This window comes from Dama dama, chromosome 22, assembly GCF_033118175.1.
Source record: "Dama dama isolate Ldn47 chromosome 22, ASM3311817v1, whole genome shotgun sequence".
Lineage (NCBI taxonomy): Eukaryota > Metazoa > Chordata > Mammalia > Artiodactyla > Cervidae > Dama > Dama dama.
This window is the reverse complement of record NC_083702.1, coordinates 8,561,121-8,582,522: the sequence shown is the minus strand read 5'-3', so window position 1 is coordinate 8,582,522 and position 21,402 is coordinate 8,561,121. Positions and strand designations below refer to the sequence as shown.

Genomic DNA, 21,402 nt, shown 5'->3' with positions numbered 1-21,402 from the left:
TTGGTGTCAGTAGAAATGTAGTTAAAAACCCTTTTATGTGCCTCAGATTGTTTAGAATTTTTCCCATTCCTCATTCTTGAGTCATTAGTGTAAAGATGGTGGGGATGATTCATAGTTTATGAAAGTTTCCCAAGTTAATTTCATAAGACCATGGAGTTTCAAACTGAAAGGGGCATTCAGAAATGAGAACAGTGCTATGTGCAGAAGTGCAGACTGAGAAGCTAGAAAGGTGAGATGAATTGTCATGGTCATCCTTCTTCCTAATTATGCACTTCCTCTCAAGTGTGAACACCTCATTCCAGGACCAGATCCTGGAGACCATATGTGAGTTCCTGTGAATGAAAGCTCAGCGAGTTCTGTTCATAGGAGTCCTTTCTGCTGTGAACTCATCACCTCTCTTTTTTTCTCAGGCGCTATCGTGGCCCCTGGTAAGACCCGAGGAGGGTCACCATACAACCAGTTTGACATCATCCCAGGTGACACACTGGGTGGCCATACGGGTCCTGCTGGTGATAGCTGGTTACCTGCCAAATCTCCACCAACAAATAAAATCGGAAGTAAATCTAGCAATGCCAGTTGGCCTCCAGGTATTACTGTCCAGAAAATAGTGGTTTTGTTTATGGGATATCATTTGTTTTGTAATTGTTAATTTCAGGTTCTGAACAGATTGCTTTTTTGCCACCCACTTTGATTTTTTTCATCTAGTTAATTTTTTGTGCTTTTCTTTGGAAAGTGCAGATTTTCATGGGGGGCAGACGTGGTCTTTGCTCTGTAGAGTTCAGTCAGGAAGACAGGGTGGATGCTGATCACCTGCAAAACAAGTTACTGAGTAGTAAATACAGCGTGGGCACAGATGCATCAAAGGAAGTTAGCGGAGTGCAGTCTGGGGATGAAAGAAAGGTGACTTTGGAGCCCAGACTTGGCATTCATCTGTGCAAAGGATTCCTTGTAACCTGGCTTCTTCTGAAATGTCCAGTGAATTGATACGTTTTTCATTCACCAAGTATTTATTACCAGGTTCAAGGGATGTAGTAGACTAGTAGAGCAGTGAGAGTATTTGCTGTTTTTCCTCTTTTATTCTGATACATGTAATCTATTTTCATTGTAGAAAAGTTGAAAATTTTTAGTAAAGCAAAAATAAAAATGAGTTTTAGTCTGTGTCCTAAACCTTTTTCTATATAGTATATTTGTGCTACGAATACATATAGTCTCTATTACGTGTATTATTCATATATACTACATACCATTCTTCCTCCTCATGATTTGGAACATAAAAGTTTATTAATTCTGTCATATAGCTCTAAATATGATATAAAGAAATTGTAAACACATATATTCTAGGCCTTCTCATGATAAGCCAAATGATTCCTGTCAGTTTTCCCTGGTCATTCCAGGAGTAGCGATCATCTGTGTTTTCTTTTGTGCATCTGAGCCAATTTCCCGGTGAGATAAAGGAGAAGTATCTCCTCTCCAGCTCAGATATTCTCCCAGTTTTCACCTTGATGCCCCCACAGTTGTCCTGAGCACCACACTACTCAGCCCTGCCTCCCGGCCCTCAGGCCTGAATTGGCCTGGGAGCCGGAAGGGCAGGAGCAGGGTCTGCCCCCGACCCTCACTGTCTCTGGCATCAAGTTCACAGGCACAGAGAGGAAGCAGGTGGACGTGTGGTGACAGCACAGGAGTGCTGCTGGCAATGCATGTGTTCAGGCTGACTTTTTTATATTTATTTTATGATGAAAATCTGACCTGAAATAGCTTCAGAATTTAGACTTTTCATAGACCGATTTCTTGTATCAGAAAATGACTTGACCACATTTTGAACAACTTCCTACCTCGATCTAATATTTGTTCTCCTTGTCTCAGAATTCCAACCAGGAGTGCCATGGAAAGGTATCCAAAACATTGACCCTGAATCTGACCCCTATGTCACCCCAGGAAGTGTGCTAGGGGGTACAGCCACATCTCCCATTGTAGATACTGACCACCAACTTCTGCGGGATAACACCACAGGTAAATAAGTGAAACCCCTCATGTTTATCCAGCACCCAGTATTTTCCTGTTTGGCAATCTCGGGCTTCATTTGTATTCTCTGGTGTCTAGTAATTACACCAGGAAATGCAGGACTAGGTAGCTTTGCTTTTCACATTTATTTTTTAGATTGTCTTTCCTTTTATCGAAGGTCAAATAAAATACTTCAAGATTTGACTAGTTCCACTGATATGTGTCTGCAGTTTTTTTAATCTTGTTCTTCATTTGTCATCTAAAGGGTCTAATTCTTCCCTCAACACCTCGCTGCCTTCACCTGGTGCCTGGCCCTACAGTGCCTCTGACAACTCCTTCACCAACGTTCATAGCACTTCAGGTAGGCATGTGACCCAGTTTTTCCCCTCTGGCTAGCACTTTGCTGTCAGGTTGCCTTGTACAAAGGAAATTGGCGTTTGTTTCTTAAGGAAGAAATTATAGCAGCTGAACAACACAGGTCAGCGTGGATGGAGAGACACCTCTCATATTGGCCGCGTCCCTGGGGAACTTGCAGGCTCACAGAGGCAAGATGAGACAAATACCATTTAGGACCAAGGCAGATGGTGACATCATTCAAGGAGCTGTGGGTGTTGAGAGGACAGAGGTTATATCCTGATGACACAAGTGCTTTTCTTTTAACCAGTTTGCCAAGAAAATCAGGGGCCATGGGAAGAACCAGTTAAGTTCAGCTTGTTATTTCTAAGGCAGCCAATTAGAGCTTGCTTTTCTCTAAAAATTCTTCCACTTACAGACAAAGGCTAAGGGCAGATGGCCAAGGAGGGGGGAAAGAGGACCTTGGTTAATTCTACAACATTTGCTGAGTTCCTTGTGTGTGTGTTTTGTTTTTAAAGACAGTTGGGAATAGAAAACTTAATGGATATAAAAAAGCCTTTGAAGTCACTTACTTAGCAGAACGCCTTACAGATTGGTAAACCAGTCATTAGTAATTGGCATGTTGGTCTTGCAAAAGTTGGACCTTAAGCCATTAAAGTCATTAAGGCTTCTGCTCTTTGTCCAAGTAAATGCAAGTAAAACAAATTCTTAGCTACCTACCAAGACACTGCAGGTTAATGACCTTACATATTTCCTTTTTTTTGTTTCCACTTCTGTCTCCTACTGACAGTACAATAACCTCATTTATCGAATGCTCCTGCAGGCCATGAAGCATGCTAAGCCTTCAGCATAAATTCTCATCTTAACTTCACCAAAATCTGTGGGGAAGCTCCTGCTATTATCCCGTTTTGTAGATGAAGAAACTGAGACTCAAAGAGCTGATAGAATTTATTGTAGGTCTCAGTGAGCGTGTAAAGGAGCCAGCTCCACGTTCCATGTTTCTGCACACCACCCTCCATCATTCTTTCATGGGACTTCGACCAGAGTGGTACATTTGTCACAGTTAATGAACCTACAGTGACACCTCATTCACCCAGAGTTCACAGTTTTGTTTTTGCTTTTTTCTTTTTGACTGCACCGTGTGGCATGTGGGATCTTAGTTCCCTGGCTAGGGATTTAACCCACACTCCCTGTGGCGAAAGCTCAGTGTCTTAACCACTGGACTGCCAGGGAAGCCCGCTGTGTCTGATTTTTAAGAGGTACCGTTGTAGGACTGAAGACCTAGGACTTCTGCCTTTACATGTAAAAATTCATTTTTACCTCTTTTATTCCTGTAACTGCCCACATCCCTTTTTTTATCTTTTGTTTACAAGCAGATGATCACCTGAGAGGTGACCCCAGGCATCACCTGGACTTGTTTAAAATTGAACGTATACCTCCTCCCCACCCCCAAAATAAAAATTGTCTTTCTTTCGTAACTAAACTCTCACTGCTTAGTGGTGCTGTCGTGCATCACTTAGTCGCAGCATCTCTTCCCTTTAGCCTCTTCCTTACTCTTGCATCTCCCCCACTCGCAGGATTCAGGCACTGATAACGCCTCCCAAGTGCTTTCTTCTCTCTCACATCCATTTCTTCTCTTCCACTCTTTGTGCTGTCACCCAGGTTCTGACTCTCATTTGAACACTACCTACTAAATCTGCTGCAAAACTGATAGTATCTAAAACTTGGGTCAGCCCCCAGTTGTCCTGTATGGCCTCCTGTACCTCTCTGCCCCAGGAATTGTTCAGCCACAATTGCAGGGAAATGTATTTGGTCCAGAGAGAGTTCAAGTTGAACCTCGGTTTGTATTTTCCTGTCTTGCTGAGCCCATCAATTTATATCAATTCTTCAAGACTTGTCTTGGCACAGTCTTTGCTGACAGCCCGGCATTCTTTTTCTCCTCCCTGTATTGAGCAAATATGATGTTCCCTGGGGTTACAACTGTTCATCTGTTCCATCTTCCCATCTGAACTTGAAGTTCTTGAGAATAACTGTTTATATTACCCATAGCACTGATTTAGGACCTAAGTGAAGTAAGCGCTTAGTGAATATTTGTTGATTGCAATTTTAAAATCCACTTGAATGTTGCTGTCTACTATTCTGGATCAAGAAAAGTATAATTTTTAGTGTAGTTTCCATTCAATCAATAAGTATTTATAGGATAAATACTTTAGTTCTGCCAAGGTTCACATTCTTTGATATCTGTAAGACTAAGAACTTTAAGGGTGATTTCCTTGAATGTATCTTCCTTTTCAGGTTGTATTTAGTTAAGACGCAGTAGAGAATTAGTTATCTTTTTTAAGTCTTTGGGCTTGCCTGGTGGCTTAGACAGTAAGGAGTCCGCCTGCAGTGCAGGAGACCCAGGTTCAATCCCTGGGCCAGGAAGATCCCCCTGGAGGAGGAAATGGCAACCCACTCCAGTATGTTTGCCAGGAAAATCCCATGAACAGAGGAGCATGTCGGTCCATGGGGTCACAAAGAGTCAGACAAGACTGAGTGTCTGAGTGTTAACTCTTTAGCTCATATGTCAATTCAGAGTCATAGTCACTGAGAATTTGTGTTAGATAAGCTCAGAGAACAATATTATTTTGTTACTCTTGAAACATCTACTTATTTAGACTATAAAACTATTTGTGTGTATTTGTAAAATATATATGTATTTGTTGGCAAAACTGATGTATCAAACCTTATTTCCTTCTTCATTTTCTCTTCTTTTAGCAAAGTTTCCTGATTACAAATCAACATGGTCCCCAGATCCCATAGGACACAACCCCACTCATCTCTCCAACAAGATGTGGAAAAACCATATTTCCTCAAGGAACACTACACCGCTGCCCCGCCCGCCTCCCGGTCTGACCAACCCCAAACCATCATCTCCCTGGAGCAGCACAGCACCCCGCTCAGTCAGGGGGTGGGGGACACAGGACTCACGGCTCGCCTCCGGTGAGGAGCTGCCCAAGGGAGCATCATTGTTCCAACACAAGGGGCTCATGCTCACACACAGTTGAAGACATGAAGTCTTCACAGGAGAGGAAATCATGGTTGTTGGGTAGAGGAAAAAGTACCTCTTGAGTAGAAAATTGAAGTCAGCCTATAAAGAAAGGCACAGGGACCTGAGAACTCCCGAGGTCCTGATGGAGTAAAGAGGAGAACCTTGGGAGCAAAATGTTGTCTTGCAAATAAGGCATAAGAGTGTAAGATCACAGTCTAGGAGAAGAGAACTGGCTGTTGAATGACAGGATAAAGGTCAGACAGAAAGGAGAAGATTTTTTTTTTTTTAATATATTTACTTATTTGGCTGCATCAGGTCTTAGTTGCGTCATTCAGGCTCCTTCCTTGTGGTGAGTGGGCTCAGTAGTTGCCACATGCGGGCCTTTTCTAGTTGTAGCACAAGGGCGTAGTTGCCCCAGGGCACGTGGTATCTTAGTTCCCATACCAGGGATCAGACCCACTGCCCTGCATGGCAGGGCGGGTTCTTAACCACTGGACTGCCGGGGAAGTTCCAGGAGAAGATGATTTATAAAAGGAGGGAAGAAACGTGTGTGGGCTCTGTGAAAATGTTTCTCACGTGTGGCCGTCTTAATTTTTTTGTTTGTTCTTCCTGATCCTTCTTTCTGGTTGCTTCCAGCCTCTACCTGGAGTGATGGTGGTTCAGTTCGTCCTAGTTACTGGCTGGTTCTTCACAATCTCACTCCACAGGTAATCATGCTTTCTTGGGATTTTTCTGGCTGAGACTTGATTGTATTAAGAGAGAGACACTTAAGAGATGTGGGGGTTTAGCAGATAGGAGAGTTCATTTACTTCCCGGTGAGTCTCCCAAACCAAGGCCCAAAGCCTACTTCTGATCCGGGGCGGGGAGAGGAGGGTGTTGGCCACTCAGCTTCATGCCTGCCTCCATGGTGATGTTAACACGTGTAGTTTGTAAATAGTGTAGGGTGGTATTATCTGATGAGTTCTGTTTAGCAGAGATAACTTGCTTTGTGGATCTGCCTGTCAGAATCTGGAACCAAGCAAAAAAGTTACCTGTTTTTGTATTGCTCATTCAACAGGACTTGAGGCTCCCTGTCAACCATTTCTGTGCTTCATTCATACACAACTAACCATAAAGTTCTATGGAGAAGGGGTGTGTGGATTTCGTGACTGAAATGCCACATGTCTGCTCTTGCTTTTCCGTCCATTGTCCTCTTTTGTGTAGATGGCATTACTGATTCTCTCTCACAGGATGTGCTCTCTGGGTTGTTGTTACAGTGGTGGGGTTTCATTTGCACCAGATCACCCTCCCTTTCACTTGAGTTGCCTGATAACTGACACGTTTGTAGCAACAGATGTTGAGCACTCAGTGAAGTGAAATGAACCCATGGAAACTGAGCCCATGGTCTTCCATTGGACTTGACAGCACAACCTTTTAACAGCACCTTGTTAAAAAGAAGTCAATTAGACCTCCCTCCCCTTGACACATTGAGTGAATTGTCTGACATTTAATTCATAAATGGATTCACTCACACCTTACTAAGCCAGCATTTTCCAGACTGTTCCCATGGGGTATTAATAGGTCTCTTGCCTAATATGTTTGAAATATATACTTGATTAGACAAAATTAAGCAGATACCTTCACTGTAAGACTCCTTAGACCCTTTAATATGCTAACATGCATATTTCTGTGTGGAAATACAGATTCTCCTCTGTATTTGCCCAGTGAACCTATTTGTGGGGAGCAAGTCCAGGGCTCGTATTTTAAGGTTCACATTGAAATAGACAGTTTTCTAAATACAGTTAGCATGAGAAACTCTCTGGATTAATTTCCATATCTCATCGGCTCAGCTGAAGTTCCTGGGTTGTTTGTTCAGCTAAGAGTTGACTAAAGTATGAACATCTTATGTAACCACCTTCAGAACGGTATAGGCCTCACTATTTCTTAGGTTGTCACAGTGTGGTGGGTGTAATATGGTTAGGATGAGAGAAGCAGTGTTGAAAGGAGCCTGTATTATCGTAAAAATAGTAAAGGTACAGACTACTATGTATAAAAGAAGTAAACTGCAGGGATATATTGTACAACACAGGTAATATAGCCAATATTTTATAAGTGGAGGGTGATCTATAAAAATTGTGAATCACTATTATACACTTAAAACTAAAGTAATACTGTAAATCAACTAGACCACAATTAAGTTTTTAATTTAAAAATAAAATTTAAAAAGAAGAATGGTACTTATATTTGTATATAAATGAATATAAGGCTTGACTGAGTTTATATTAGAATTGAGTCATTTTAAAAATCAAAAAGACCTAATAGCATATTAATTTCAACCATAGCTTAAAAGAAAGTTATAGGGTCAGATCTTTGGGGACCAGGATAAATTTACTTGTCAACACCTACAGTTTATTAAGAGGACCTCTGTCCTGAGAAATCACTTGTGACATATACTGACATGCTGATATAGTCAATTGTCGATTACAAATGCTGAGAGCTGTTCTTCAGTCATTTTCTGTTAAGAATTATAGTGAAACTGGCAGTTTCCATCCTGCAGGATTTCCATGGTAAAACCACAGAATGTTTCTACCACTGCTGCAAGGAACACAACTTTTTAAGGCTGTTTTAGTAGTAATTTGTTTCCCTTCCCCCAAAATGAACCAGAAGGTTGGACTGAGCATCTCCAGTAAACCTAGCGAAGTTCTGAATACAAATGCATCGACCAGAGTGAATCAACAGCTTTGTTCTCTTAAGTCATAGGTGAGGAAGGGCAGTTGTCCCAAATCGCTGAACATCCTCATGCTGAGAGTCTGATAGGGTGAGTGCCTGTAACCTTTGGTTATCTCGGCCGCCGGCAACAGAGGGCACAGAGAGGTAGGCAGAAGTGGAGTCTGTCCTTGGGATGGCCAGAGTAGGAGGAAGAAGGCATCAGAGTTGTCTGAGTGAGGGTGTCCATCAGCATTCTGTGTCGTCAGATGGTTAGCAGTGCCTTCCTTGTTTGTGTCTTACTCTTCAGCTTTTTGTGAGATTGGAGGAAGAATACTACATTAATAGTGTTGCTCAGAACCATGCATGTTTTCCTAAATTCTCATTTGGTTAACCATTTTGTTTCTGTGTTTTAAGGCTCTACCAAACAACACAGGTTCACTCATTTACCTCTTAAGGAAAATAGACTACAGGTTGAATCATATGCTTTTCGTTTTGAGCTGTATTTATACAAACATTTTTTATCTGCAAAGTGGGCACAGGAGATCTGAACCCAGTGCTTTGACTGTCTTTAGATTTGCTTTGAAGACCCTGTATTCAGCACAGTATATTCAGGGGAGTCCAGTGCAACTCCCCTGCCTCCAGTTCTTCAGTCATCTCTTCAAAACTCATTTAGTACTGAGGCTGTTAGTTACAAACCGGAAGCCCTCCTCACTGTCAAATACAAGAAAGGTCTCCTGACTTCCTTTCCCAACCCACTCCAGTTTTTATCTCATGGCTGTCATTACTCTTTAGATTGATGGGTCAACCTTGAGAACCATCTGCATGCAGCATGGCCCACTGCTGACATTCCATCTGAACCTAACCCAGGGCACCGCCCTGATCCGATACAGCACCAAACAGGAGGCGGCCAAGGCCCAAACTGCACTGCACATGTGAGTACCCATCCTGCCTTCTGAGACAGACATGCATGAGGAGGCACACGTGAGTACCCAGGCACGTGCTTGATGAAACAGGGATGCACAGGACATGCACACAGGTGGCGTCATCACGTGACCAGTTGCCTGCATACTGAGGTGGCTGATCTCATCTGCCTACGTAAGCACGGATGTCATATGTGTACCTGAGAATCAGAATTCCAAAAGTAACAGATTTGTACATTTTAATACTGTAAAACAAAGCCACTATTTAGAAATGAGACACCGTAAGTGCTGTCCCTTTTCATAATAGAATCTCTCTGCTTACTTTGGCCTCTTTGTGGGTGGTGATGAAATATTGTGGTCTTAGTTCTGCCTACAGTAGGTGGGGCTGGATCAGACTCTGACCATCCTCCTTCGCGCCATCGTCAAGGTGGTGAACAGGGAGGAGCTGCCTTCTCATGGCTGCAGGTGCCACGATAGAAAGGTTCACACAGAACAAGCAAGCGATGGGGAGGCTTAGACAGTGAGCCCCGCCTGAGATGAAGCAGCACTTCCGATTTCTGGAGCTGGGTCACCTTGATGCTTTGGACTGTTATCTTTTAGCTCCAAAGGAAAAAAGAGGCCCAACATTATTTCACTTGACAAGCAGATTCTGTATCCCAAGGGATATTGCTACATAATGTCATCCAGTAGTCTTTGGGTATCTTGAGATTGAGTGATACTTTATTGCTCTAAATCAGTACTTCTCAGTCACCTGGTGGTCTGGTTAAAAGACATGCTCCTATCCTGGGGATGTGAAAACTGCCAGTGACAGACATGCTCCTCTGAGTAGCGGGGACTCAGGATACTCCTTCTCCATGCATGCTTCAAGATCTTCCTCAGATGCATAGCTTTCTCCCCCCCCTTTCTTCCAGGTGTGTGTTGGGAAACACTACCATCCTGGCTGAGTTTGCCACCGATGACGAAGTCAGCCGCTTTCTGGCACAAGCTCAGCCCCCTACACCTGCGGCAACCCCGAGTGCACCCGCCGCGGGCTGGCAGTCCCTAGAGACCGGCCAGACCCAGTCAGACCCCGTTGGACCTGCTCTGAATCTTTTCGGCGGGTCCACGGGGCTCGGGCAGTGGAGCAGCAGTGCCGGCGGCAGCAGTGGGGCCGACCTTGCCGGCGCCTCGTTGTGGGGCCCCCCCAACTACTCTTCTAGCTTGTGGGGAGTCCCGACCGTGGAAGACCCTCATAGGATGGGCAGCCCTGCTCCTTTACTACCTGGTGACCTTCTGGGAGGAGGGTCGGATTCAATCTGAACTTAGAACTTTCAACTCTGACCTCGTGACCTTTTTTGGAACAGCAGCAGCACTAACTTGACCTTTTCGTTTTTTTTTTCAACTTGCAATAAATACATTTTTAAAAGGAAAAAAGAAAACGGAGAGAGAAAAAAAAAAAAGGTGGGTCATTGACAGACTGTCTGAGCACATAGTTGCCTCCCTTCTAACTTCAGTTTTTTCGTTTGGAATATGAATCCAAAAAGAGAACATATCACTCTTGAAATACTTGAATCATGAACGCCAACCTAGAAAGACAATGTGAAGCAAGTACACATACCATTTAAATTTAAACACAAAAAAAATTAAAAAAATTAGTTTCTAGTTTTTCACTTTTTTCATGTTATATGGAAGTTGTTGCTAAGAAACATATATACTGAAAAAAAAATAGCTTTTTAACTTTGTTTGCACTGGGTGTGTTTCCGTCCTTAGGTCTACCATGTTTGGGAGGGAGGGGAATTCAAAAGCATTGTTAGGGTGGGGGAGGGAAGACTTGACGGAGCCTCACTTTAAAAACAAAAACATAAAAAACCTAAAAAAAAAAAAAAAAAAAGGAAAAAATTTGTGATTGACTGGTTGATAAATACCAGTGTGTTCTGGCACATGTAACTGCCCAGGCATGCTCGTTTTGGTATGTGTGTGCACGTGTGTTCATGTGCATTCGCGTGCATCCTTCTCTCTGTCTCTGTGTGTGTGTTGTGTGCCTGTGTCCTCCTCTTCCTCCCCACCCCCAATTTCTCAGAAAGCTGCATTGCTGACAGTCCGCAGGCTGGCTGGCCGGCCATCTGCTTTTTATTTTTATTTTATTTTGTTTTTTAACTATGAGAACACAGGAGCCACGAGCACCTCGGGGATCCGCTGCTGCTGAAGCCACCCCGTTGGGCCGTATTGAGATGAACAGAGTGCTTTTTTAATGACGAAAGCAGGGAGCTCCTTTACATCTTCGAAGTAGCCCGAGTGAGTTTTCCGTAGCTTTTCTTTCGACCTAGCAGTAGAGTGGAGCACTGCCAAGTCCCCAAAGCCAGGAGAACAGGAGGTACCTCTTGGAGCAACTGTGTGTTTATTTCTGTCTTGGGAAGTAAGTGGCCACTGGGCACATCTGAATATCTGTTCAATTTCATGCTGGCCTTTTTGTTAGTCTAAATGGGAACAGAAGATAAGACAGTTTTTAGTGCTGTGATGTCTTGAATGCAAAAAAAAAAAAAAAAGCTTATTTCCCCTTTCTTGTGTAATCAGGAATGAGAAATTGGTCGGAAAGTCAGGTAATGCTGAATTTAAAATTTCTCTTGGTTCTCTATTATTTTATGAAAACAGAAAAAAAAAAAAAAAAGGTTGTGAGCAGCCTCCTGCAAGCATCTGCAGCTCCTCCTCTCTGCTCCCTTCTTGCTGAGCGTTACCTGTGCCAGGCCGCGGCGTGTTGGAGCACCGGGCCATCACTGACAGAAACGTTTACTTAACGAATGTTCTTAAACCAGTGTGTACTTCAAGCGTTTCCTTTTGTTTCTCTGTGTTGTGTATCTCCTGTGTATGTGGTTTTGCTTAGGCAGGTATAACTTAGCAAAGACTTTAAGTATTGCACCTTTTTTTGGTTTTGACCTCTTTTTTTTTTTTTCCCCCTTGTAATGTTGCTTTTTTTATTTCGGTATTTAAAGACTTTTTTTTTTTTCTTTTTTTTTTTAAGCATCAATGTAGTAGTACTCTGGGCCGAATAGGGGGCAACTTTTAATCCACAGTTATCACCAACATGTATGTACTTATGTTGGAATCAAAATGTATCAAACTGCTTTTTGTGAAGAGTTACAGCAGACCTGAAGGGGTACCCCTTTATACAAAGCAGATGGCTGGCGGGGCGGGGGGAGGGGGGGACATGTGCCGGTGACGTGCTAGCACTTGTGTGGACACCCCAGTCTGCATTATACTGTTTAACATAAAGTGCCGACATTCTGTACCAGCAAATACCTGCCCATTCCAACCCTTGGTGGGAGCAGACCTCTACTGTCCTCCATAACTTGCTGCTAGTGAGGACAAGGGAGTTTTTCTTTCTTTAGCATCTTTAGTGAAGGATACAACAATGCCTAATAATGTATTTGACTTATAGCTTGTGTCTGTGGGTGGGTGGGTGGGAGGGTGTGTATAGGAAAAGGCAAAAGCTAATTATTTGCATTTAAGTGGTTTTGTGAGACAAAGAATGGGAATTCTGTAGTCCTCTCGGCTTACTCTGTTGATAAACCTAGCCTCAAAGAGATTGGCACACGTCCCTCAAGTGAGCATTGGCTCGCTCAGGTCCTTCTGAACCCTTCGTGGGTGGGTGGTCAGACTTGAGTTCCCAGCATTGGTTTGGTCCCATTGGATGCCTTGTAGAAAACTAGCTGTGCCCTCTGGTTTTCATCACCACCACGCCCCTTCCACTCTGCCCACGCACAAAACGTCTCCTTCCAGCCCCCACCGACCGCTCTCTTCGTGGGGGAGGGCAAAACCCTGCCATGTGTGGTGACCTCCAGCTGAAGAGCAGCTGTGTTCAGATAGCCACAGAAGGCTAACTCTGAGTGTCCCTGGGCCGGGCGTGTGTCCGGAGGCTCATACGAGCTTGCGGTGACTGTCCACGCCGCTCTTGGTCCCCTGCCGTGTCCTGCCCCACCCTCCTCTCTCCCTGCCTGTTGGTTCCTTGACCTGCACTATGGGTTAGTTGGGTTCCTTACGATACTACGGTGAAAGCCGGGTGCTAGAGCCCCTCTTGTTTACAAGACATAATGAGGGATTTGAAATATGTAAAAAAAATAAATAAACATGAGAAGCTAAAATGTTCTTCCATCATAAGCTTAAAGGGAAAAAACTAAAAACTTAAAAAAAGACCAAAAAGTGCGTATATATATACATATAAATATATATTTTAGATGAAGACTAACTCTGGGAGCATTTAACAGTGTTTTTTGTTTTTGTTTTTAACATTTATTTTCCTGCTTTAAAATTTGCAAGCATTCTCAGGAATTCTAGGGTAGGAAGCCAGTTTTTGGAAGATGGTTTATTTAACCGTATCTTATCCTAGATAGACGGCCGTTTCTTTCCTGTTAATAAACTTTTACAAGTTCCTGAAACTTCAGAAAGTTTAAACAATTTTTACTTAAAAAAATGTAAAAAGTAAAGATTCCAAAAGTTATTGTCATACTGGGGATCACACATTTTAAAACACATAGAAATATTTTTTAAAAATTATCAGTTTAGCAGCAACAAGTAAATTGACTATCTTAAAAAATATGGGAGAAGGATTAAGCTTTATAAGAGCTCTATCATGGATTCATTTCAAATTATGTATAATTTAATGGGAGAGTGTTTGGTGTATATAAATGGGACTGCCATCACTTTGTTTCTTTCCATTTAAGACTGAGCTAAAATCTCCCTGAGGAATTTTTATTTTTATTTAATGGAACCTTTCTCCCTGTCTCCCCAACCCCAGCAACAAAAGAAAGGAAGAAAGAAACAACAGCTTAAAATAAAAATAGTAACTCTAATCTGTAAAATAATACGGTTGGATTGCTGAGAATCTATGTAAAGAGTTAGGAAATATAGGTTAATAATTTTTGGAACAAATTTTAAATGTAGGCATTACTAGAAGAAAAATATCTATGGACTGTTCTATTAATGAAGAATGTCTGTCTTACCTCCATTTGCTATGGGAGGAGGAGAAAATAGTAGAAGAATCTAATAAGGAACAAGTGATTTTACTTTTTTTAGCTCCCAGCTACTGTTATGCTCATTTTAATTGCTGTTTTGAAGATCTGCTGCTTAATTATCCCCATCCCTCAGCCGGAGATGTGGAGTATTTCCTGTCAGTTTTTGGTGATGTTGGATTCTCCTTTTGTATTCCCTCCTGGGGCCAGGGGTTAGAATTCCCAAGCATGACCACAGCTGCTTTTAAACATCTAAGCTTCCCGGTAGGGAAAGAAACTCCAGCTCGACAGGTAAAGGGAGTGGGTGGGGTTGCTGCCTGCAATTTCTCTAAAACCGCTTTAGTGCCTTCGTACATACACTCAGACATCCTGAGCAGGGGGAACACGTGTGTATGTGCATGTGATCTCATCCCTCCAGACGGTGAGATGCCCGCCCATTACAGAAATTGGAGTGGTCTGGACAGGCCCCAGAGGCAGTGGGCTAAATGCAAAGTCATTAAACAGAGATCAAGGAAATGAAAAGTATGCTTTTATGTCTCGATTATGTGGGATGCCAGGGGCCTTCCTTGCACTGTGCATCAGCTTCTCGAGTGACAGCTGCAGTGACTTGGAATGTCTCTTTGTGTCAGGCCAGTAGGAAGGGGTTCCTATTTTTCTGCTCTTGTCCTTTGTCTCTTCCCTTTCCCATCAAGCCCCCTTTTCCGTACCATGTTGCTGGAAGCTTTGCTTTACTGGTTGGCAGTGACCTAAGAATAGGATATAGTGAGGATATAATGGAAAAGAAAAACTTCTCTTTCCACTGTATTCCTTGGCAAGAGCCATCTCTGCTGGGAGGTCAGATGGCTTCAGGACACTTAGAAATGCAATGGAAGCATCTTTTCTTCCACCACATTCTGGCATGGGTTCAGGGGCTTGCTGGTCACCTCACATTACACAGATTTACTTTGTGATCATTTTGATCATGTACATTTGAGCTTTCCAGTTTTCACCAGGTTCCTGTCATTTTTTTAGACACTTGATTACTAGTGGCCAGAGGTGTCCAGCTCTCAAATATCATCAACTTGGTTTCTGTTGACCACATGAGTGGCCAAAAGGAAGGAAGCACTAGAAGGGGAAGGGAAGTCTTCCATCAGACTGGGGACCTCCCCTGGCAATTGAGATCCAGTGCCATGACCTAATTTTAGGTGTTTAAGGGAAAAAAAGTACAGATCTCTGAGACACTGTGACGAAATGGATGGTCCATGTGGCATCTCAGATTCCCCAGTCCTCAGCCCTTGATCTTTCTCATTTACAGCATTCACAGATGTTAACTTAGCAGCGCTGCAGGTTAAAGTTCCAAAGCACAGTCTTTCATCAGTATCCCCCAGTCAGTCAACATTACACCTCAGTTGCCACAGTCTGTTTTAGCAGCTTGATTTATGATTACTATGACTCCTTTTCTAAGAACTTTCCCACCTCTTCTGACGTGAATGTAGCATAAGTTAGCAATGGGTTCTTCCAAGTTCCTGTGGGTTGAATGTGGTGTGTAAGGATATGCAGAAAGAAAAAGAAATCTCTTTAAGAATTTGGAAGAGAGCTATTGTTAATATAGCTAGCAGAAGCTAAAATTCCACAGGCTCTTAACTAATTACAAGTATTCACTTTCACCACTTTTGTGGGGGGAGGGGCAGTTTTTGTAAGGTTAACAGCCAGATTCCATATTGACCTCTGATGCTGTGTACTTTTTCATTCTGTTGTTTTCTCTCTTCTGCCATCTTGACTCTTAAATAGAATGAAGATGTCTGTGTGCTGAGCAGAACATTTAGGCCTAACCTTTTCTCTGCCATGTAAACAGGATATTTTCAGCAGATTTGGCTATAATAGTCATCTCTCAGATTCGGGAACAATTGAGTCTTTATGCAGAAAAGGTCCCCTTTGCCCCCATCCTCAGAGTTCAAATGCAACATGCAACACTCTAGGTTATTGTTCTGAGTTTGGGTTTTTTTCTTTGCTTTTACTTATCTATTACATCTTTAGGAGTAGAGATACATTTTTAGCTGGCTTAAAAAAAAAACCTTTCCTCCAGTGTTTTGCCATACTTCATGTATATGCATTAACTACGCTTCTTAGTGTTACTACAACGAGAAATCTTGGTTCCCTCCCCGCCTTGAGTGTACAAATAAGGTTATATGCGATAGTGCAGATGTAAATAGCCTCGCCCATGTGTATAAATGAACTGTCAATCTCTAGACCTCAGCAGTTAATCAGAAAACGGGCTGCCCTCCCCCTGGGCTGCAGACTGTGCCACAGCCTCTCTGCTTTCTTATCCACAAGTACAGGGTATCCACACAGTCTAGAAACAGGCACATATATAAGCTGTCATCAAGGTCATCATCAGTCTGTTACAAAACATAGAATATTACCTCTCCTTCCAGAGCTAGTGCACACCCCATGATGAGGCCGGTGCCAAAGGTGTGTGTGTTTTCAGAGCTGGTCCCCGCTTGTGGGTGATGGCATTGTTTTCTTGACCTGAAATTTGACAAAGGAGGTACTGGCGAAACGTTCTTTATTTGGAATAATCGTCAACTTCAGGAATCTCTGAACACAGTGATAACATGATTAAAATTGAACAGTGACCCTGCCCGCTCCAGCAGAGGAAGAGGCCTTGGACACCCACAGGATGGTAAAGGGAACACCGGTCAGGAAACAGCCCTACTCCCCACCAGCTGGGTCTCCATGGCATCCTCGTATATGCAGTCACTTGGTCTAGATCTGGATTGATTCCCAAGTATTTGATCCTTTGAGTGGTTTTTAAACTGGCAATCTCTTGTAATAACCTCCAGCCACCACCAAAATAAAACAGCAAAAGCGATAGAAACTGCCAGTGTTTGCCTTACAGAGTTTAAATACTTTCCTCTTCAGCTAGCTGGGCATCTGAATTTGTTTTTAACAACTCTGCACGCCAGGAAAAATGGTACTGCCCTGAGCAAAAAGTCTCTGCAAAATTCAGCTGTTGTTTCTTCTTTGTGACAAATGCTTGACTTATTCACAGGAGAAAGGTCAGAAACAGGCAAGTGTCCTGTTTTAAATGAAAAGAAATAGTGTTTCCCTAAAGCACTTTGTGCCTCTATTTCATTTTCAAACTATAAATCATTGCTTGGAAAGTATATTCCCAATTGGAATTGATCCCTTTTGAGCCAATATTAACAAGCTGGGATTGTGTCTTTTTTTTTTTCCCCTCAAAAAGTGGAATTCCTTCACCGCTGCTGGTGAGCAGCTAAAGAGTAACAGTGGAGCGGCTTCCAGTGTGATTGTGGAGCTGAGTGCCTGCCTTCCCTTTCAGCCCCCCACTTCCCTGGACCTCTTACTGCATCTGGAGGGCCTTCTCCTTGGGCTCCCGAAAGGCCTGCACAGTGCTGGGTGGGCGGCGGCACCTGGCTCGTGGGAGGTGATGGGAGGCAAGCTGCCGCCTTGCTACAGGACCGCCCTGACGGCTGAGCTTTAAGGAGAGGAACAGTGTATCTTACGTGTGTCCACCAAAAATGAAAAGGGGGGGTAGGGTATTTATATAAAACAGAGCAAAAAAACCTTTGGAACCCTTAAAGAAATCACATACCTTTTAAAGGTAGCAGAGTTTTCACCAAGTGATGCATTCAGCATGGCACGTCTTGCCAGAAATCTCGGGCTGAGTTAAAAGATAATGTGTTTAAAACACCACCTCCTTTTAAAATTTTGTCCAAGGAGTTAATTTCCTAAGTGTAGTATTCCTGAATGTGCCTTTGTGAGTTCAGAGACCGTCTGTTTTAGGAAGAACCTACCCATTGGGATAAAACAGACGGTCCCCTTAGTCTGTAGGAAAGTCAGCATTTCTCTGGGCCGCCGCCGTGGCGGCCGTGGGTTTTCAGTAGCATCAGTGTTGCACACTGGAGTGACGGGGAAGAAGGTCGGGGACTTGGGACAGGGAACGAGGAGGGGATGGTGCACAGATGACGGACACCGGGGTAGTCCAGGAGTGCAAGTTGAACGTCTCAGCATTGCCTAGTCTTCTCCGTGTATATGTGTGTGCGTGGCTGTGGCTGTCTTAGTTTTTGTTTTCCTGTAAGCACTGGAGAATTGAAATCTGGTAACACAGATTTGTGACACATCTGTGCACGTTGAGCGGGCATTTTCTCGCTCCTGCCACACACAGAGCAGGCAGCGCGTGGCCACCCTTTGAGTCTGTTTTCTGAGAAGGCAATTCTTTTCCCAAATGGTAGTCACATAACGTTGCTGTTTGTGCGAACAGGGTATATTACACACAAGGAAAAGGCTTTTGAAAGGATGAGTTGGACACGTTTGAGAAAGAAAGGCGAAAAATCAGAAACCATGTTTTATTTCTTCAGAATCATTGTAGTTCAACATTAGAAATCTGCAGTGTCTCCTCCTTTGTTTCACGTTTGTTTTAAAAGATTCCACCTCTTCTCCCCACTCCCTCCTAAAGAGATATCAAGTGAATGCTAAGGGCCATTTCCATAATTCCTCAGAATTCCCCAAAGGGGAAAGCAATCCCTCGCAAGATTCCTCCAGCTTCATTCAGGAAGACCCGGGGCAATGCTTCTGCGCTAGCTCCGTCCTCTCTCATGGCCTTGAAATGTATTATTATGCAAATGTGAATTTTGATACTGAATTTAAGAAGAGGTTGTTGGATTTTTTTTTTTTTTCTTTTCAAAAAAAAAGGGGTCCCATATGTGGTCATCATTGCTTCTTTATTTTGTAACGTGAATTGTAACTATGCATTCTGCAGAGGGGGGTGGGGTGGGGGAGAGGGCCGGAAGGGGACGGAAGTACTCTGCATCCTTGTTCTACGGTTTCTGTGTCCATGTGTGCCCCCCGTGCTGGCAGGGAAGGGGAGTGAGTGAGAAGCGTAAGGTCCGCACAGTGAGGTATACAGGGCCCTGTGAGCCTCGGCCCGGCACTTCCTGGGGGTGGGGGGGGGCGCCATTCCTGCCAACTAGTGTGGTCCAGGACCTCCACCCTGGCGGTGCAGTGTTAGTTACCTGGGCGGCCTGAGGCCCCGAAGGCCCTCCACCCTGCCCCACTACTGTTCTCTCTGGAGAAAGGCTCTCACCCTTTGCTGAATTCAGAACCCTTGCAAGCTCAGGAAACCATGCCTCACTCGTGCTGACCTTAATCTTTATGTCAATTTCAGAAACCTCCTCCTCCTTGCTCCGTTTTAATTTTTTTTATTTGATGTTTTTAAGTGAATTTAATTGTAAGGAAACTCTCTCTGGAGAAGAGGACGGTTGCTTGACAGGCCAACGGGGCTTCTCTTTCCCAGCCCCTCCTGCTCTGCCATATTGACACCTCTGCCGCCCTTGCAGTTATGCTGTGTGTAGCTAGTGAGCAGGGAGGTGTTTGAAAGCCTGCAGCCTCCTATTTGGTCCTGACAGCATCCCTCTGTTGATCTTGCCCGCAGTGAGTAGTCGCCTCTGCGCGTTGCTCTGGTCTAGGCATTTTTGGCAACATACAGTGTCCTAAAGCAAGAAACAGTGTTTCCATGCAGCGCTTTTGCTGTTGACATTCACAGTACTGTAACAAGTAACAGACTTGATCAGTCTCCTCGTGCCCCTGCGAGCCTGCACAGGCACGGTCTTATCAGGGTTCCAATCTGTTAGATTGCCTTTAGACAAAAAAGCAAACACACACAAAAAACGGAATTCTGACGTTTCAGCTAACACAAAACCATACCTCCAGGTCCACTTCCCTTGCAGCGTAGACCTTTAAACTCCCCTCCTTTTCTGGCCATCAGTGGGTTATCCTTGGAAAAATACGAATGTGTAAATAGCAGGATAACTTTTGCAATGATTTCTTTGCTATGAAAGTAACCCTAAAATATGATATTTTCCACATTTTTTTTTAAGCCATAGGAAGTTTCAGCTCTTTTTCTTTCACATTTAAGAAGAGAAAGCAGAACAGGTCAGGGGAGTGGACTTGCATTTGTGGGGTGGCGTTCTCTTTATCACCTTCTACACACAATGACGGCAGACCAGTGTTTAAACCCTGTTTGAAATAGAGGCCATCTATTTCAGCTCTGGGTCCAGGGTGGGGAGTGTCTGGATTGCTCTCTTCTGGAAGATCCATCACCTCCAGGGACTCCAGAACATTTTCTCCCTGAGACCTTGCACTCTCAACCTACCTTGTTCAAACACACACACACACACACTTTGAGTAACTGTAGATCATAAAGAGAATCAGTCCCTAGCATTTCAATTTTGTGCTGTAGAATTCATAGCCTTGTCACTGTGATGCTCTGGAAATGAGTTGATTTCTTATTTGGAAGGAAACTCCTCTGAGACATGCAGACAGCCTCCCTGAGAGGCACTCGCACCCTCAGATGTCTCTCTACAAGGCTTGAAGCTGAAGTTGGGTGGAGGGAAGTAAGTTTAAACAAAGTGCTGCTTTTAAGGATCTGTCAGCTATTGCGCTCCTAGATTTGGCCACTCACGAGGCAGGATCAGAGTAGATCATTAGAGATAGCTTCTTCACAGCCTCCTTAGCTCCCCCCATGTTAAACATAAATCCTGTATCTGTCAAGAAGCCCGTTGTAGGTTGGGCTCCCTGATCTTTGTCTAGTGACGACTTCCTTTGAGGGGAAGAAACTTGATAATAAATGCACACATATTCACCACCCACCTTCTGATTTGGGCGCTGTCGACTTGGGGATTTTATTTTCTCTGTGTGATGGCCCCTTTTCTATCCGTTCCTTCTTCTGGTCCCTCCTGAGGTTTTCCTGCCCTTATGTCCCTAGGGGGCGCTCCCAAAGGGCTCTGCTGATCTCTGCACTTCTATGCTGGGACACATCCCCCACCACCCTTTGCACACACACCAGTGACCAAAGTGTGTCCAGTGATCTCACAGAAGACATCAAAAATGGTGCATGCACTGTGAATGTGCTCACAGAGACACGTGCACAAGATTCTGCACCCTTGGCCTTAACCTCAGTATGACTTTAGGTGCAGGAACATTTTTAACAGGTTTTAAAACAAAACAAAAAAAAACCTTTCTGGGAGGAAAAAAAAAAAAGATGCAACAGTTCAACTGTGCCCACTCCTAAGTCTCCATCATTTGCTTACGACTTACTCTGTGCCCACCCCACCCCCTCCCTGTTTCAAGTAACTAAAACCAGACAAAGAGAAGCAACCTGAGGAGAGGTTTCTGGACTATTTTATCTTTCTCCATGTGGATGGAGAGATATATGCTGCTTTTGGGTTCCATAATCCTAGGGGGCTATGTTTACATAGTAAAATACATCCTACCAAATCAGGAAACTGAAGAATGGGAATCTCTGCAGTGAGAGTTAGGTCACTGATGGTGAACAAGAGCAGTGAGGGCCTGGGGGTGGGGCAGAGGAGAGATGGAGAAGCTGCCCCTCAGTCCTTCCCCCGCCCCCGCTTCTCTCCTTGCC

At 43.7% G+C, this 21,402-nt stretch overlaps 1 protein-coding gene across 7 annotated transcripts in view; it reads left to right on the top strand.

Moving 5' to 3' along the window:
• The window catches only part of TNRC6B (trinucleotide repeat containing adaptor 6B), a 242,216-nt gene extending 231,578 nt beyond the window's left edge, over window positions 1–10,638 (top strand). For all 7 annotated transcript variants that reach the window (XM_061124487.1, XM_061124488.1, XM_061124481.1 and 4 more), the window contains 7 exons: window positions 411–587; window positions 1,864–2,010; window positions 2,267–2,362; window positions 5,113–5,337; window positions 6,023–6,093; window positions 8,867–9,006; window positions 9,906–10,638. In XM_061124487.1, the coding sequence (XP_060980470.1) occupies window positions 411–587; window positions 1,864–2,010; window positions 2,267–2,362; window positions 5,113–5,337; window positions 6,023–6,093; window positions 8,867–9,006; window positions 9,906–10,293 (1,244 nt within the window). In that variant the 3' untranslated portion in view covers window positions 10,294–10,638. The remainder of the gene's footprint in view (window positions 1–410; window positions 588–1,863; window positions 2,011–2,266; window positions 2,363–5,112; window positions 5,338–6,022; window positions 6,094–8,866; window positions 9,007–9,905) is intronic.
• Window positions 10,639–21,402: the final 10,764 nt, after the last annotated feature.